This window comes from Physeter macrocephalus, chromosome 12 (assembly GCF_002837175.3).
Source record: "Physeter macrocephalus isolate SW-GA chromosome 12, ASM283717v5, whole genome shotgun sequence".
Classification (NCBI taxonomy): domain Eukaryota; kingdom Metazoa; phylum Chordata; class Mammalia; order Artiodactyla; family Physeteridae; genus Physeter; species Physeter macrocephalus.
The window spans coordinates 88,188,953-88,201,843 of record NC_041225.1 but is presented as its reverse complement, the minus strand read 5'-3'; the positions used below and the strand labels follow the sequence as shown (position 1 = coordinate 88,201,843).

The 12,891-nt window shown below is 41.8% G+C and overlaps 1 protein-coding gene across 16 annotated transcripts in view; it reads left to right on the top strand.

Annotated features, from left to right (window-relative positions):
* The window catches only part of LOC102976581 (EKC/KEOPS complex subunit TPRKB), a 279,834-nt gene extending 271,431 nt beyond the window's left edge, over nt 1–8,403 (top strand). For 8 of the 16 annotated variants that reach the window (XM_055089256.1, XM_055089251.1, XM_055089254.1 and 5 more), the window contains 6 exons: nt 1,122–1,343; nt 2,017–2,072; nt 4,679–4,838; nt 5,748–5,870; nt 7,198–7,374; nt 8,277–8,403. In XM_055089256.1, coding sequence (XP_054945231.1) covers nt 1,122–1,343; nt 2,017–2,072; nt 4,679–4,838; nt 5,748–5,870; nt 7,198–7,374; nt 8,277–8,363 — 825 coding nt within the window. In that variant the 3' untranslated portion in view covers nt 8,364–8,403. The other 8 variants (XM_055089258.1, XM_028496873.2, XM_028496866.2 and 5 more) reach the window with 8 other exon arrangements.
* Nucleotides 8,404–12,891: the final 4,488 nt, after the last annotated feature.

The window sequence follows — 12,891 nt, the reverse complement described above, 5'->3', positions numbered from 1 at the left end:
GTTTCCTCTTTAGTTCTTCTAGGTCGTTGTTAAATGTTTCTTGCATTTTCTGTATTCTTATTTCCAAGATTTTGGATCATCTTTACTATCATTATTCTCAATTCTTTTTCAGGTAGACTCTCTATTTCCTCTTCATTTGTTAGGTGTGATGGGTTTTTACCTTGCTCCTTCATCTGCTGTGTGTTTTTCTGTCTTCTCATTTTGCTTATCTTACCGTGTTTGGTGTCTCCTCTTTGCAGGCTGCAGGTTCGTAGTTCCCGTTGTTTTTGGTTTCTGTCCCCAGTGGCTAACGTTGGTTTAGTGGGTTGTGTAGGCTTCCTGGCGGAGGGGACTAGTGCCTCTGTTCTGGTGGATGAGGCTGGATCTTGTCTTTCTGGTGGGCAGGTCCACGTCTGGTGGTGTGTTTTGGGGTGTCTGTGGCCTTATGATTTTAGGCAGACTCTCTGCTAATGGGTGGGGTTGTGTTCCTGTCTTGCTAGTTGTTTGGCATAGGGTGTCCAGCACTGTAGCTTGCTGGTCGTTGAGTGAAGCTGGGTGTTGGTGTTGAGATGGAGATCTCTGGGAGATTTTTGCCATTTGATATTATGTGGAGCTGGGAGGTCTCTTGTGGACCACTGTCCTGAAGTTGGCTCTCCCCCAACAGAGGCAAAGCCCTGACACCTGGCTCGAGCACCAAGAGACTGTCCTCCATACGTCTCATAATAAAAGGGAGAAAAAGCAGAAAGAAAGAAAGAAAGAAAGAGGATAAAATAAAATAAAATTAAAAAGTAAGATAAAATAAAATAAAGTTATTAAAATAAAAATTTAGAAAATAATTGTTAAGAAAAAAGATTTTTTAAAAAGAAGAAAATGGACGGACAGAACCCTAGGACAAACAGTGAAAGCAAAGCTATACAGACAAAATCTCACACAGAAACATACACATACACACTCACAAAAAGAGGAAAAGGGGAAAAAGTAATATATCTAGCTCCCAAAGTCCACCTCCTCAATTTGGGATGATTCGTTGTCTATTCAGGTATTCCACAGATGCAGGGTACATCAAGTTGACTGTGGAGATTTAATCTGCTGCTCCTGAGGCTGCTGGGAGAAATTTCCCTTTCTCTTCTTTGTTCACACAGCTCCCGGGGTTCAGCTTTGGATTTGACCCCGCCTTTGCGTGTAGGTTGCCTGAGGGCGTCTGTTCTTCGCTCAGACAGGATGGGGTTAAAGGAGCAGCTGATTCATGGGCTCTGGCTCACTCAGGCCGTGGGGAGGGAGGGGTACGGATGCGGGGCGAGCCTGTGGCAGCAGAGGCCAGCGTGACATTGCAGCACCCTGAGGCGTGCCGTGTGTTCTCCTGGGTAAGTTGTCCCTGGATCACGGGACCCTGGCAGTGGTGGTCTGCACAGGCTCCCGGAGGGGAGGTGTGGATAGTGACCTGTGGTCACACTCAGGCTTCTTGGTGGCTGCAGCAGCAGCCTTAGCGTCTCATGCCCATCTCTGAGGTTCGCGTTGATAGCCGCGGCTCACGCGCGTCTCTGGAGCTCCTTTAAGCAGCGCTCTTAATCCCCTCTCCTCGCGCACTGGGAAACACAGAGGCAAGAAAAAGTTTCTTGCCTCTTTGGCAGCTCCAGACTTTTTCCCGGACTCCCTCCCGGCTAGCCGTGGTGCACTAACGCCTTCAGGCTGCGTTCACACCGCCAACCCCAGTCCTCTCCCTGTGATTCAACCGAAGGCCGAGCCTCAGCTCCCAGCCCCCGCCTGCCCCGGCGGGTGAGCAGACAAGCCTCTCGGACTGGTGAGTGCCAGTTGGCACCAATCCTCTGTGTGGGAATTTCTCCGCTTTGCCCTCCGCACCCCTGTTGCTGTGCTCTCCTCCACGGCTCCGAAGTTTCCCCCCTCCACCATTCGCAGTCTTCGCCTGCGAAGGGGCTTCCTAGTGTGTGGAAACCTTTCCTCCTTCATGGCTCCCTCCCACTGGTGCAGGTCCCGTCCCTATTCTTTTGTCTCTGTTTTTTCTTTTGCCCTACCCAGGTACGCGGGGGAGTTCCTTGCCTTTTGGGAGGTCTGAGGTCTTCTGCCAGCGTTCAGTAGGTGTTCTATACTAGCAGTTCCACGTGTAGATGTATTTCTGATGTATCTGTGGGGAGGAAGGTGATCTCCGCATCCTACTCTTCCGCCATCTTCCTGAACTCCCTACCTGTCTTTTTGTTTAAAGAAAAGTATTGACTATCATGAGCCCCAAGCATAAAAAACATGAAAAGTAATTCTCTACAGCCTGTTCAGCAGATTACCTCCTCTTTTGGAGGCTGATACACTTAAGGATGACAAGTCAAATTTGTGAGCCTGCTGGATGAAGAGGTTGATTCCATTAACGTACTGTCACATCTCTCTGAAGTACCTCAGGTAGGTCGCCGACTGCGTTCGGCTCCAGGAGATCCTTCCCCAGTGAGCGTACCCAGAACAAGAAGCAAACTGAATCCCGCCTGCCTCGAAAAAGAACTGTTGAATCTCAAGCAGCGGAGACGTACATAGAGCTCATTGGAGCCAATACTTTTCTTTGCATGGGAAGAAACTGAGGACGTCTCATCCAAGGCCAAGCTGCTTAAAGACTGGGTGGAGACCCACACCCATCCCTCAGCTTCCGCCCGCCGGACGAGTCTCGCCTCCTCCCTCGCCGGAAGTGGCGGATGGAGCCCCGGCTCTCCTTCGCGTCCGCTGATGCGATTCAAGCTGGGGAAGAAGGGTGTGCCGGGAGGGCGGAGACGGGGTGCAACTGAGGGTGATCTTCCGTAAGTTCAGGGCTTTGTTTCTGTGGGGAAGATCTTACGAGATGAACAGGGACGGGACGGTGAGTCCTCGCCGAGCAAGAGCTGGCCGGGCGGAAACAGAAGACGCAGTCCCGGCCCCCATTTTCTAGATAACGGATGTGATTCTTGGCGTCCTCATTTATCGAGCGCCTCCCGAGGCCCGGCCCTGGGATGCAGCCCAGCAATGATTGACTTAGTCTCTCCCTGATGTATCAGGTGACGATACATCATCCTGATAAGGCCGCGACTCACTAAAGTTGTGACAGAGGCGCTCGTAGAATAGGGAGCTAGTCCTGGGTTCTGGGCACGCTGGTAAATGGACTCTTACCGGCGAGTTGAAGGGAGGGAGGATTGCACCAGGGCAACTGCCTGTCCTAGAGTGAGAGGTTAGTATCCAAAGATGATTCGAAGTTTCTGACCTGAGTGAATTATATAAAACAAAACAAACCATTTTGACGTTTGCTAGGGGGCCTTTTTCCCCTAGTTTAAAAACAAAAACCACAAAAATTTTTTTCCTCCTTGGTTATAGGTACTCATTATATTTTGTGTGCACACTGCAGAGAATTCAGATCATACACACAAAAATATTTTTTATAGAAAACAATAAAAATTACCTGTAATTCTGCTATCCAAGATGGCCGTCTTTTGGTGTGCTTCCTTTATGTTTTTGCTTTCTGAGTGCATCTTTTTGTATAATTGGGTATACATTCTGTCTGTATCTATTTTTTTTCCATTGGACATTATCATGATAATAAAGGTTGAACTGCTGTGTGCTAGGACATTATTCACAAATTTTATTCTTTCCCGATTGTAACAGAAAAGATCAGATGTAATTCCAGCAAATCAAGGGTAACTTTTTGTTGTATTTTTCTTTCAATATTTTTTCTTTTTGTGTACCTTTAAAAAAACCACAATTTATGTCACATTTTGTGTTTTGTTTTCCAGTCAGATGTGAAGTACTTAATGTTATTTATTGCTATATTTACACATCCTTAACTACTCTTCAAGACTAGTTTTTAATGGTTGTTTAGTAAAAACCAATCCCCTGTTACTAGTTAGGTAGGTTTTCAACTTTTTACTCTTAGGATGATGAGAAGGACATCTTATTACATAAATCTTCAGATTGCCAATTTATTCCTTAAGAAAAATGCTAGCAATGGAACCTCCTAGGTAAAAGGATAAAATGAACCTATAAAATTGCCTCACCCAAATATCTCATTGGGACTTTAACTGAAATTGTTTTAAAGATCAGATTTTTGCAGTGCCTAGTTTTTCCATTTCAAAGATAGACTATGTCTTTCCAGTTACTTGTCTTGTATGTCCTTTTCTTGTTAAATTTACGTCTATAAAGGGTCAGTATTATTATTTAAGAATTGTACCCTCTTGGCTAAATTCCCATGTGTGAAATGAATATCTTTGAGTTGTGTCATTCTTTCTTCTATAAGATTATTTTCTTTATATTTGTGTCTAGGTTCTGCTAAAATATAAATGGTGAGATCAGAAAGCTAAAAAGACCAAGTTAGAGTGAGGTTTCCTTAATGCTATAAGTAACCTGTGGTCTAAAAAATTTTTGGTTTTCTACTCCTAGTTGTCTGTTGGGAAGCTGCCCTTCTTCCATGCATCAGAGCCTGCCTTATCTGCACAGCCAGGGGGCCAGGTGTCAATCTTGATCCTTTGCCAGGAATGGTAAAGGAAGCTAGAAACAGCTCAGCAGAGTTAGGAAGACAGTGTCTCATGAGAATGCCAAACGTTTTGGGGTGGATTTTTCTAGTTTAACAGTTCTATATCTTATTATTCAAGTTACTTTAATATATTTAATTGTTAGTAAGGATATTTGTTAGTGGCTTACAGTTGTTAACTTTTGGTCTTTTGGTCTTGTGCAATAGAATCTTGCTTATCGATGAAATGCAGTTAACACATCAGCTGGACCTGTTTCCTGAATACAGGGTGACCCTTCTGTTATTTAAAGATGTAAAAAATGCTGGACACTTGAGAGAAAAGGCCATGGAAGGTGCCATTGATGGCTCATTAATAAATCCTACAGTGGTAAGTACTCATGGGAATGAGTGAACTATATGGGGAGTTTAAGAATATGATGATTTTTTCATGACGTTATAGGTTAGCCTAAAATTGTTATCTTCAGGTAAAAAGTTCTTGTCCAAGCTGTAGAGCGGAATCAGATTTGGCCAGCCTTGAATTTAACAGTGAATAGAAGCTGAAGTGCCAGGGCCTGCCCTTGGAGATGTGAAAGGTGGTCTAGCTCTGATGTGATGGCAGATGCCTGGATCTCCATCTTCTCTTCTGAACTAGAAAATCTCTGTAAAGGAGACATTGCATAGTGGTAGCATCAGCAGGACAAAAATCCCAGATATGCCATTTATTATGACTTTGAGCAAGTGGTAGCCAACATTTATATAGTGTTTATTTGGTTCCTGGCACTGTTCTAAGTTCTTTACGTATACCACTAACTCACTTAATCTTCACAACAACTCTGTGAAGTAAATATGGTGATTATCTGCTTCTACAGATAAAACACTAAGGAATTTGCCCAGGTTCCCTCAGTGGTAAGTGACAGAACTGGAATGCCAACTCATTCTTTGCCTTGGTTTCCTCATCTATTGCATGTGAATAATGATACAGATATATATAGGGTAGTTTTGAGAAGTATAGAAAATGAAGGTAAAATGTTCAGAATATGGCCTTTCCCCTAATTATAGCCCTCAATAAGTGTTGTTTTAAAACTTTTTACTATTTACCTAAGTTGCTTGCAGCTGTAAAATTCTGTGATTTTCTAAACACCGTAGGCCCTTGAGATTTTGAAAATTTTGAAAATGTAGTCCATAGGTATTGTGATGGAGTAAAACAGCCTGACACTGGAGTTACCATGATATAGGGCATACATCTTCAGAGTACTCCAGATTCTCTGTGTGTAATTCTTTTTGTTCTCTTTGGTAGATTGTCGATCCATTTCAGATACTTGTGGCAGCAAACAAAGCAGTTCACCTCTACAAACTGGGAAAAATGAAGACAAGAACTCTATCTACTGAAATTATTTTCAATCTTTCCCCAAGTAACAATGTAATTAATATGGAATTTACTTACTTTATATCTCTTTGTACTCAGTGTTGGGTTGGAGCCTGTTGTTAGTTACAAACGAAAATAACAGTGAAGAAAGAATGCTGGACAGAGAGTTGAGGTTTAGCATTGCCTCTTACTAGAAAAATAAGCTTTGGAGTCACTTCACATATGAGTAAACTAAAGTTTAGCTAAATTAAGTGAGGATAGTTTTATTTGTCCTTCCTGACCATATAGAATCAGGAAGATCACTCTAAGTGATACTGAAATCTAATGATAAAAATTAGGCATGGATATTTGTGTGTTATCATGTGTATCTCTCGTTCTCCCATAAACTCTTTGAGGATATAAACCAATTCCTTTCCCATCCCCCAGAAGCCTGCCTGGGACCTAGAACAGCCCTTTACCACATGCTCACACACCCAGTGCATAGGAAGAGTTTGTGGTTTGAGATACTGATAGTAATCAAAGTTATTGAGTTAAAAACATTCTACCTGGAGCACATTTGAAAAAAAAAATGTAATTTTGCTGACGAAGTTTTAGTATTACCACTACTGTTAACAACACAATTAAGTGCTGACATCAAGAGAAAAGTTAGGAAACCCATGGCATAGTTTAAAATACAGATGATTGAAAAGTTTATAAAATGTGCGGTAATAGAATTCCCCAGTACCTGGGGGGAAATTACTGGGTAACTATTGTTTCTTTGAGATCACTGAAATAACTCAAGAGACTGTACAATTCATAAACATCTGTTGAGTTTGTCCCTGTTCCAGCTGTAGGGGCAGAAGAAACAAATATGTTTCTGAGGAAGGCAGATGAACAAGACAAAGTCCAAATGCCCTAAGATAATTGATATAATGGGAATAATAATGCAAATCTGTGGGAACAAAGAAGCAATTCATTCTGTAAGGAGAAAAGTGCAAGGGGAGTGACATTTGAACTGGACCTTGAAAGATGAGGGCACTCCAGGCAGAGGGCAAAGTGTGAGCCCAGGCAAAAAAGTATGAAATGACGGGAGCCCCAAACAGTCCCGACGGGCTAGAGGGCAGGAGTGCATGGCTAGAGAGGGTGACTTGGGTCCAGGGGGAGTGGGTGTTTGTGCGCCATGCCAAGTCCAGGCTTGAATCTATGGGAATGAGGTGCAGCTTTCAGCAGGGAGTACTCAAGAGGCAGAGCTGGTAGATATTAGGAAGGGATTGTTGGAAAACTGTAGACAGAGAAAACCATTAGGATATGAAAAATAAGAATCTGACCAGGAAAGAGCACAAATGGGGAGAGATTTCAGATGTTGAAACTACTGGTTTTAGCGTCTTTTTTTCCCCCTTAGATTTCAGAGGCCTTGAAAAAATTTGGTATCTCGGCAAATGACACTTCAGTTCTGATTGCTTATATTGAAGAGGGAGAAAAACAAATAAATCAAGAATACCTAATATCTCAGGTAGAAGGTCATCAAGTTTCTCTCAAAAATCTCCCTGAAATAACAAATATTATGGAAGTCAAAAAGGTTTGTAAGCCTGTATTTTTAGAAAGAGCATGATAGATGTGGAATAATACTGTTCGCTTATTGAACACCAATGCTTCTATATATTTTTTTAACTTTTAAGAAAGGTTAATGTAATTAAAAGTTACTTGAAAAATAATTAAAGATGCAAAGAATTGGAAATGCAGGTTTATGTAACATACAATTAAAAACTTAGTTGATGCATTCTTTTTATATATATATAATTTTATTTATTTATTTGTGGCTACGTTGGGTCTTCATTTCTGCACATGGGCTTTCTCTAGTTGGGGCAAGCGGGGGCTACTCTTCGTTGCAGTGCGCAGTCTTCTCATTGTGGTGGCTTCTTTTGTTGCTGAGCACGGGCTCTAGGCACGCGGGCTTCAGTAGGTGTGGCACACGGGCTCAGTAGTAGTGGCTCGTGGGCTCTAGAGCACAGGCTTCAGTAGTTGTGGCGCACGGGCTTATTTGCTCAGCAGCATGTGAGATCTTCCCGGGCCAGGGCTCGAACCCATGTCTCCTGCATTGGCAGGTGGATTCTTAACCACTGTGCCACCAGGGAAGCCCGATGCATTCTTTTTAAAAGAATAGATAATTTTAAATATCTATATCTTACGCAGTACATTTGAAATGTAAAATGTAGTATGAAGTTAATGTCTAAATGTATGCTTTTAAAATTGGTACAAATGTATTTCTATGTTTAGGGAGTTATCACCATAACTGCAATTGAAACTTTTGACATAAGTGATGAATTGTCATCTACTTTCCCTATTTTAATCACATTGTGATTTTACTCCATTATCCCAATAATTGAGTAATAGATAAATTCACATATACATGCTCGTGTAATGAAAATTAGTAGTACCTGAATATGTCAGTATGTCATAATCTGTCTTTTATTTTTACAGATATATAAACTATCTTCACAAGAAGAAAGTATTGGGACATCATTGGATGGTATAATTTGTAGAATGTCAACAAAAGATGTTTTGTGAAATGACAGAAATATTAAAAATTGTCAGCAATTATACAAAACATTCATTATTTTTTCTGGATTATAAAATCTATTATGTTTGTTGTAGAAAATTTTAAAGCACAGAATGGTAACAAAGGAAAAAAAAACCATTCCTGTTCCTCTCTCTTAATATTTTAAAAGATAACCATGGTTACTGTTATTTGTTATTGTCTTCTAGTCTTCTGTTTCTGTTCAAATATATTTTATTTTTATGTAAGTGGAATAATTGCTAACATTTATTGGGTGTCTACAATGTACTGAGTTCTTGTCTTCATGACTTTATATCCCTCAGCTCATATGCCTGCACTTACTTCTGGCTACTCCAGCATTGCTGTTCCAAGCCTCCTAGTTCCAAGTTTTTACATGCAAGAATTCATTTAATTATCACAGCATCATATGAGGTAGATACTGTTAATGCTCCCATTTTACACAAAGGCAACTAAAAGGTTGTAGAAGTAATAAATAACTTGCCCAAGGTTTTACAGCTAAAAGTCATGTTTTATAAATGCTTTGGGTTTTTTTTTTTTTTCTATTTTGTCTTAAAATATGATTGTGTCAGTCAAGATAGAGTATGTTAGGGGTCAGCAAACTTTTCTGTTAAGGACAAGGTAGTACGTATTTTCGGTTCTACAGGCCATATGGTGTCTGTTGCACCTACTCAGCTCTTGCTGTTGTAGTGCTGAAGCATCCACAGACAGTATATAAATGATACACACAGCTGTATCCCAGTAAAACTTTATTTACAAAAATAAGTGATGGGCAAGATTTGACCAAAGGGCAGTAGTTTCTGGACTTCTAGGTTAGATTAGGCTGTAATTTAGGGTCCCTAAAGCTCATTGGTTTCATACGACAAAAGTTTGTGTCTTGCTCACTCCACATAGCCACTGTGAATCAGTAGGAAGACTCATTGCAGTGACTCAGGAATCCAGTCAGCCGAAGGCTTTATGTCAGCATGCGCTCTGTGGGTCACTGCACAGCTGGAAGTCATGCTGTGAGTTACATGGTGGCTCTTAAAGCTCCCATGTGGAAGTGACAGATATCGCTTATCTCATGTTTCACTGTCCAGTCACATGGCCATGCCAACATCAAAAGGGGTGGGGGAGTGCGATCCTGCACCATGATAGAGAACGGAGAGGTAGAAATCCTTAGGGGACAGACATATATTTCCATTGTGGTCATAAAAAATACTGTACCAGAGCACATCGTTAGCGTTTCTTTCATGTGCTGCGCTAAGCTCTTTATATGCACTGCCTCATATAGTCCTCTCTACAACCCCAAGAGATTTTACCACCTTCAAGGAAGCAAATTTAGTCTCTGAGCTCTATTTCAGAAAGCTTCAAACCTACAGAACAACTGAAAATAATACAATGAACATCCATGTGGCTTTCATGTGATTTCACTATTTGTTAACATTTTGCTACCTTTGCTTGCTTTTCTGAAATATTTGAAAGTAAATTGCAGACCTCATGGCACTTCACCCTACATTGTGTTTAGTTGTCATGTCTCTTAGTCTCCTTTAATCTAGAACAATCTTTCTATTTTTTTAAGTTTTTTTTGATATGGACCATTTTTTATAAATATTTATTCATAATTATTTTTATTTAAAAAATATTTATTTAATTTGGTTGTGCTGGGTCTTAGTTGCAGCAGGTTGCTCCTTAGTTGTGGCTCATGTGGGCTCCTTAGTTGCAGCTGGTGGGCTCCCTGGCTGTGGCACGCAGGCTTCTTAGTTGCAGCATGCCTGTGGGATCTAGTTCCCTCACCAGGGATCGAACCTGGGCTCCCTGCATTGGGAGCGCAGAGTCTTAACCACTGTGCAACCAGGGAAGTCCCAATGTGGACCATTTTTAAGGTCTTTATTGAATTTGTTACAATATTGCTTGTGTTTTATGTTTTGGTTTTTTGGCCACAGGCATGTGGGATCTTAGCTCCCCGACCAGGGATCAGATCTGCACCCCTTGCATTGGAAGGCAAAGTCTTAACCACTGGACCGCCAGAGAAGTCCCATAGAACAATCTTTCTTTCTTTTTTTTTTTTAAGTGATGTTGACATTCTTTGACGAGTACCCTAGAGGTGTTTCAGAATTTCAGAATGAGTTTGTTCATGATTCGAGTCAGTTTAAAAATTTGGAGGAATGATAGTAGATAGATTTTGTGTCCTTCCAGTTGTATATTGTTGGGAGGCACATCATGTCAGTTGGCCTCATCATTGGTGATACAGTTTGGTCACTTCATTAAGGTGATCCCCACCCCCTGCCAGACCTTTCCATTATGAAGGCATCTTTTCCCCTGAAGCTTAGGGAGTCAAAGCTGCCCTAAAGTTCAAAGTGCTTGTGGTCAAAATTAAAACTCAGATCTATCTGAGTGACCCCTGATTCTATGCTCCTAATGACTCCATCACACTGCTTTTTCCCATGCCATCACTCTCAAACATGTTTTTATCAATGTAAAACATCATGTATGTAATTCTATTTTTATACAATAACATTGCTTTCAATTTTTCACTTTGCTTTTGCAAATAAATCTCTGTACACATCTCTCTCTTTAGGATAGCTTCCCTGAAGTGGAGTTATTAGGGAAGAGGATATGAATTTTTTAATACCAGAAAGGTGCCATTTTGCATTTGTAATTGGCACAAGTGCGCCAGTCTCAGCAGACTCGCCAACAATGCCTTTTAACTTTTCAACATTTTCACCATTTTGAGTTGTCAGACTACTGGTGAAGTTGAACTGTTTATTAGTTTGTTATGAAGAGTGTTTTGAAAGGGTTTATTTCTGTAACTATAATGTTTTCAACTCTTTGTGAGCCTTTGGGTGAAGAAGAAAAAAGAAAAAGTAATGCCGTTTCCTGGGAAAGAAGTTAACGTAAGCTGCACAAGCTTCTTCTCTAAAAAAAATTGATCCAATTTAGAAACAATGTTCTTTGTTCCTAAATTAACCAGGTTGCTTCAGAGCCTAAAGGCTCCCCAGCAAAAGCAACCTGTAATTATAGGGACTTTGGTGCTGGCAGAGAAGGGATGCAGTTTGGTAGGACACCCTTATCTGGCGCCTTAGTCAAGGGTTACATATTAAAGTAAAAAGCCAGCTGTCTCTGGGATAAGGTGAGGGAAGGGGGCTCTGTTACCCAGGCAATCATTGTTGCTCCCCATCTCCCCAGTCTTGGGAACAACTAAGGCTGTAACTACAGTGAAATGGTCTTTAATCCCCTATTCCCCTCCCCACCACACACTCAGAAGAACTACAAGAACTGCTCCTAAGCCCTGCACCTTCTTTTTAGAAGGAGCCTCATGGCTCACAGACTATTTCAGGCCTGCCTCCTGCTGCCATTATCATTCTGCCTTTCCCCTTGATGACCTTTCCACTTGTCTGCGAACTACAGTAGTCAATGCCTCTGCTCTGGGACCTGTGCTGGGGTTGCAGCTGCTTCTCTGCTCCTGGCTTTGTTTTGCTGACTGACGTGCCATCTGTACTCCATGTTACAATATTGAGTAAAGCACATATCTCTAGGCTCTTTGGGTGCAATGAGCAAAGTTTGTATTCATCCAATTTGCCTGTTCTTGTTTTCATAATCCTCTGTGCCAGTAGTCTCCCATTGTTCCCTCCAGGTCACCCTTCATCTTTCTCCACTCTTCTCTCTGCCCTGGAGGCTGACTTACCATGTACCCAGCAAGAGGTCCTCCCTTCCCCTTGGCTTCTACTTGGGTTTGGCCAGTGTGTGTGAAGGGGGGAGGCTAGCAGGAGAACGAGGGCAGCATACTTATTCTCCTGGCCCCTCCCTGCAAGGACCCCCTAGGCTGGCTTTGGCTCTGAACCTCTCAGGGTGGTCTGGGCTACTCAACTCCTGGGTCAGGCTCCTGTCACCTCTCCCTCCGCCTCGCTTCAGGCCTCTGAGCAATAACACACCTGGTTCCCCTCTACCCATCCACACCTTCATAATTAGGCCCTTTGGTGATCTATATCTGTAAAATCAGCTCGAGTTATCCTAATTTGAGTGCTGATACCATCTCCCTTTTGCTCAATTTGTTAAAAGGTTAAGTCAGGTTAGATTAGAAACACTTCTGTAGAGCTGAATCATTGTTCTAGGATTTCTGAACATCCTGCCAAGGACCTATTAGTCCACTTTCTTTCCCCTTGAAATAGTTTGCTGTTATTTCCTCTCATTCGTCTCTTTTAGGTTATGAGTTCTCAGTGGGAGACCAGGGCATTGACCTGAGGCTAGGTTATTGGGAGCCCCGATGAGAGATCAGGGGAGATGATGTTCTTTCCAGGACATTTTCCTTCTCTTTCTGAGGCTTCTAAAACACTATGAGTCTTGACTGTCTACCTTCCATTTCATTGGCCCATTTCTGGACTGAGCTGGTCTATTAGGCAAGTGTTCTTCATAAATGCAAGCATGGGATTTCACTGACATGCTGCTCTCAAGTCCCACAACTCTGGGAATAACAGTGATTCCAAAAATATAATTACCTATTATAATCAGGTTCCTATAGGCAATAGAAAAATAATTTAT